The sequence below is a fragment of the Pinus tabuliformis genome, chromosome 3_1, assembly GCF_031772625.1.
Source record: "Pinus tabuliformis cultivar Carrire ecotype Pingquan chromosome 3_1, CPIR1, whole genome shotgun sequence".
NCBI classification, from domain to species: domain Eukaryota; kingdom Viridiplantae; phylum Streptophyta; class Pinopsida; order Pinales; family Pinaceae; genus Pinus; species Pinus tabuliformis.
The window spans coordinates 295,643,771-295,648,812 of NC_142301.1; the positions used below are offsets into that span (position 1 = coordinate 295,643,771).

At 41.1% G+C, this 5,042-nt stretch overlaps 2 protein-coding genes across 2 annotated transcripts; both read right to left on the minus strand.

Annotated features, from left to right (window-relative positions):
• Positions 1-2,378: 2,378 nt before the first annotated feature.
• On the minus strand, positions 2,379-2,774 carry LOC149186945 (uncharacterized). The gene has a single exon (XM_089409509.1). It carries the CDS (start codon positions 2,772-2,774, stop codon positions 2,379-2,381), a length of 396 nt encoding a protein of 131 aa, XP_089265635.1.
• A 1,142-nt stretch (positions 2,775-3,916) lies between these two features.
• On the minus strand, positions 3,917-4,659 carry LOC149186946 (uncharacterized). The gene is made up of 2 exons (XM_089409510.1): positions 4,375-4,659; positions 3,917-4,255 (listed from the first exon to the last, which is right to left on the minus strand). The coding sequence occupies exons 1-2, from the start codon at positions 4,657-4,659 to the stop codon at positions 3,917-3,919; spliced, it is 624 nt and encodes a 207-aa protein (XP_089265636.1).
• Positions 4,660-5,042: the final 383 nt, after the last annotated feature.

Consider the following 5,042-nt stretch of genomic DNA (forward strand, 5'->3'; position numbering starts at 1 on the left):
GAAAATATTGCAATCAATTTCATGATTTGAGCTAATATCATTTATAGATGACTTTTCAGGATACAATCAGATTCCTGTACATCTAGATGACATATTGAAGACAACATTTAGGACCAAGTGGGGGACATACGCTTATCAGAAGATTCCCTTTGGACTCATCAATGCAGGTGCTACATTTCAACGCACCATGGATATTGCTTTTAAAGGTCTGATTAATAAGTCAGTTCTTATTTACCTAGATGACATCACAGTCTACTCTAGGAATAGAAACAATCACTTGAATGACCTAAAGCATATTTCTGAAAGATGCAAAAAATATGGCATTTCTTTGAATCCTAACAAGTCATACTTTGCTTTAGCAGAAGCCAAGCTTCTCAGATTCATAGTGTCCAAGAAAGGAATTTGTATTGATCCTGATAGAATCCAAGAAATTGAAAGGCTTCCTATCCCACATAACAAAAAGACCGTGCAATCATTCCTAGGCCATATCAATTTGGTAAAAAGATTTGTTCAAAATTTATCACAGATTGTTTTACCCCTTCAATCAATGATAAGAAAGAATGCAGTTTTCAAATGGGGTAAATACGAAAGAGAGTCATTTGAGTTAATAAAAAAATTCATCATCAATGCTCCTCCTTTAAAAACTCCAAAATTTATCAAACATTTTGTGGTGTAAACTTTTTCATCTGATACATCATATGCAATAGTTTTAACACAGCTGAACAATCAAAACATAGAGGCACCTATCTTCGTTTTCAGTTCCAATTTACAAGGTGCCAAGTTAAACTACTTAGCTATTCAGAAACAAGCTTTTGCTGTCTTTAAAACCTTGAAACATTTCAGACCTCTTCTCCTCAAGACCCATACAAAAATAATAGTACCTTACCATGCAGTAAGGCAATTATTGATTCAAAGAGAAGTGGGGGAGAAAGATCCAATTGGGTCACTACACTTCAAGAGTATGATGTAGAAATCCAGGTAGCTAAAAATGTTATCAGAAATGTCACATATATTCGATGATACATTTTGCAACGCTGATGGACGAGCGACAACATGGGAAGTCATATAGAACAGGCTTGAATATGAGCATCCTAAAATCATTTCCATAAAGGCAATAACTAACTCAATAAAACCTTCGAGGGTCCAATTCAATTTCCAATTTATAGGGTGTCGAACTAAACAACTTAGTTATTGAGAAACGGGCTTTTGCTGTTTTTAAAACCTTAAAATACTTCAGGCCTTTTTTGCTCAAAACCCATACAAAAATAGTAGTACCTTACCTTGCAGTAAGGGAATTATTGATTCAAAGAGAAGTGGGGGAGAAAAGATCCAATTGGGTCACTACACTTCAAGATACGATGTAGAAATCTAGGCAGCTAAAATTGTTAGGGGCCAATGTTTTTGTAGGATGCTAACTGGAGCTTCCCACTTATCATAAGAAGAAGACCAAGGTAATGAAGTGGAAATATCAAAGGTAAGCCTCAACGATGCACATTCACAGTATGCTGATTTGAAGTTTTATTTAAACAATGGGTATGCTCCTATGCATCACAAGTACAAAACAACATGTGCTTTAAGTTTGAAATCAAATCAATATGAATTAATTGATGATGCATTATTTAGAAAAAAATATCATTCAATGTTATTAATATGCCTAGAAAAACTTGAAGCCGAAACGGTTACGTAGGAGTTACATGATGGACCAACTATAGGTCATTTCGGAGGAAACATCACAGCTCACAAAATCCTACATGCAGGTTATTATTGGCCAACACTATTTAAGGATGCACATGACTATGCAAGAAAATGCAAAACTTGTCAAACTGCAGATGGAAGAAAAAAGGAACCAGCATTCCCTTGGAAGCGAATTAATATCCAACAACCATTTGAACAATCGGGATTAGATATAATTGGTGAGATTGTTCCTAACTATTCCAAATAGCACAAGTACATCCTTACAACTACTTATTATTTCATGAAATGGGTAGAGGCTATCCCACTAAAGGTAGTTTTTTTTTTTTGTAAAGGTTCAGTGGGACTTTTTATTAATAGAATACAGTAAAATACATGATGCAGAGTGGGAGTCGATGGGACCTCCCTGTGTTTGCCTTTGTACAGCTGAGCTGGTCTAGTCTCTGCTCTCTCTTTTATTTTTTTTGAGTGGATCATTTACAGCTTGTAGAATTATCAGTAGATGCACATATAGAATAATCAAGGGAGCTTGGCATCCATTATGCTTGATGGTCTGCCTTGTTTCTGGTGTTGCATTTCGCTCTGAGTTACCCCTCCTCCAAGTCTTGCCACAGGATGTGATAGTATTCAAGGTTGGATTGAACACCAGTGTTGGCTATGGCGTGGGCCAGCTTATTTGCTGTTCTTCAGACCGCTTGAAAGGTGACACATTGAATGTTGTTGAGATGGCCCTGCAGATCCTTTAGGATTGCCGAGAGCCTCCAACTAGGTGTTAGCTTGTCCACTTGAGTGCCGTTTTGAAGTTTTATCATCATCGTGATGATAGTCTCCGAGTCTCCTTCCACCACCAGAGGTAGAAATTTGTAGCGGTCAGCTAGGGTGATGCCTTTGATGAGAGTGATCAGCTCTGCAACATTGCTAGTATTTGTGCCTAGATTTCCATGGTAGATAAGCTGGATGTTCCCGGTGTGATCCCTGATTGCTCCATCGTACCCAGCTTTTCCCAGGTTTTGCTTTGACGCCCCATCGAAGTTAAGTTTGAATGATGGAAATGGAGGCGTACCCCATTTGTCCTGTTTCATCGCAGCAATGGCCTAGTTCCTGCCTGTGGGAGTGGTCCGGGCTTTGAGATTGAGGATTTGGACGATCCTTTTGTCATTTGGAGACGTGTTCCCCTCTTGCGGCATTATGTCCATGGCCTGGATTGATTTTGTGATTAGCTGCCACAATTTTCCTGTTAGCCTATCCACTGTCATCGCTGAGTTCTTGAAGATTCAAGCATTTCGATCTTTCCATATGGTCCATGCCACAGCTTCCAGAATGAGGTTCCATGCCCTGTTGACCAGATTATTGGGGGATATGGAGGATCAACAATTGCTCAGGATGAGTCAGATCGAGTTTTTGTTTCTGTCGGATTATCTGAATACAAAGGCCATATCATCCCATAGAGTGCAAGCAGTGGGGCATGTGTTGAGAATGTGATTGAGCGTTTCTTGATCATTCTCACAGAGGGCACATCGAGAGGGCCCAATGAAACCCCATCTCTGTAAATTGTCCCAAGTAAGTGCTCTATTATGCAGGACCAACCAAGAGAACAAGGTTATTTTGGGCCAAGTTCCTCTACTCCAGAGAGCGTGCCATTTGGGGTCCTATTGCCATTCAGGTGAAGCAGCTATGATTTTGTAGGCCTCTTTTAGATTGAAAGTTCCTTTAGGATTATTTCCCCATCGCAGGATGTCTTCTCGAGTCGAGGTGAGGATTCTGCACTGGTCTAGTTGTTGTAAGAGATGTTCTATATTCCCATTATGGTCTTGAGTTAGCCATTGCTCTTTGGTTAGCCATTTTTTCCATGTGGTGGCTGATGTTCGGGGATGCCAGTAGTCTGCTACCTTTCTCAACCCTGCCTCTTGCATGTCATTTTTAAGAGTAGTCCAATCTGGGTGGTCCAGGGGAGGGAGTTGCTGCCAGGCATCTTCCCAAAAGAGGGCGGTGTTGCCTTGGTGCACTTCCCAAAAGCTGTGCTTCTGAACAATATGTTGATTCTCCCATACTTTATTCCAGAGGGGGGAACCTTGAGTGTTACCAGTAAGCCTAATGAGGTCTTTTTCCTGGACTTGATTTGTATACTTTGCTTTTTGCAAGCTGCCCCATAGGGAATTAGGATTCTCCACCCATATCCACTAGATTTTCACTGCTACAGCCTTGCTCAGGATTTCAGGATCTCTTAAGCCCAGTCCTCCTGCCAGTTTTGGTTTACATATGTCTGTCCACTTGAGATGTCCCATTTGCGCTTCTTAGAATCTCCATTCCAGAGGAAGGACCGTTGGATGTTCCAAATGGATTTATACACTGTTTTGGGTGCCGCTAGGGCCAAGAGCATATAGGCTGGCATTGTTTGAAGAACTGATTTGACCAGCACCGATCTGCTGGCCTTGCTTAGGGCTCTTTGAGTCCAGCTACTTAATCTGGCCTTCATTTTGTTGAGGAGATCTTCCCAATTTGCAGCTTTGGGGGCGTATTCTAAAAGTGAGATGCCAAGGTATTTGGTTGGAAGGGAGTTCCTCTGAATTGTGAGAATTTTGCTGAGATTTTTTGCACAGGAATAGAAGTGTTGAAGTAAAACAATTTGGATTTTGTTAGATTGATCTCCATACCTCAGGCCTCCGTGAATGTACTTAGCACCTTGCTGAAGGTTCGAGCTTCCTTTGCTATGGGGCTTCCCATGAGCATTGTGTCATCGACAAATTGCTGATGCATTACTATAGGGCCTTGATGCATAGCTTTGATGCCCTTGGGATGATTCGTTTGGATTGATTGGGATAGAGATCTTTTGAGACCCTCTGCCATGATGACAAAGAGAAAAAGCGACGAGGGATCTCCTTGCCGTATACCTCTGGACGGGAGGAATGGTTGTAGGGGGCCTCCGTTCAACATGATTGAGAAGAATGCTCCTGAGACCATTTCCATTATCCATTTTATCCAAATCTAACTGAAGCCGAAAGCCTGGAGGATTGCTCTGATGTATGTCCAGTTGATTTTGTCAAAGGCCTTGGAGAGGTCAAGTTGAATGAGCATAGCAGGAATCTTTTGTGATTTGATAGAATGTAGCACTTCCTAGTTGAGAATAATGTTGTCGGTTATCTGTCCACCTTCAACATATCCAGACCGTTCTTGAGAAATGATTGAGGGAAGGATAGGTTTGAGTTTGTTGGCCATCAATTTTGAGAGGATTTTATTGATTATGTTGCAAAGGGCTATGGGTTTGAATTTGTCGGGGGAGTCAGCCTGATCAGATTTGGGAATTACTATGAGGAAGGTGGCATTGATGGCTGACAGCACTCGCTTGGTTC

Coding starts and splice junctions, on each gene's coding strand:
- LOC149186945 (XM_089409509.1), bottom strand. CDS start 2,774: ATGAAACAGGACAAATGGGGTACGCCTCCATTTCCATCATTCAAACTT.
- LOC149186946 (XM_089409510.1), bottom strand. CDS start 4,659: ATGGAAATGGTCTCAGGAGCATTCTTCTCAATCATGTTGAACGGAGGC. Junction 4,256..4,374: donor AAGCTCGAACCTTCAGCAAG/GTGCTAAGTACA, acceptor CTCACAATTCAG/AGGAACTCCCTTCCAACCAA.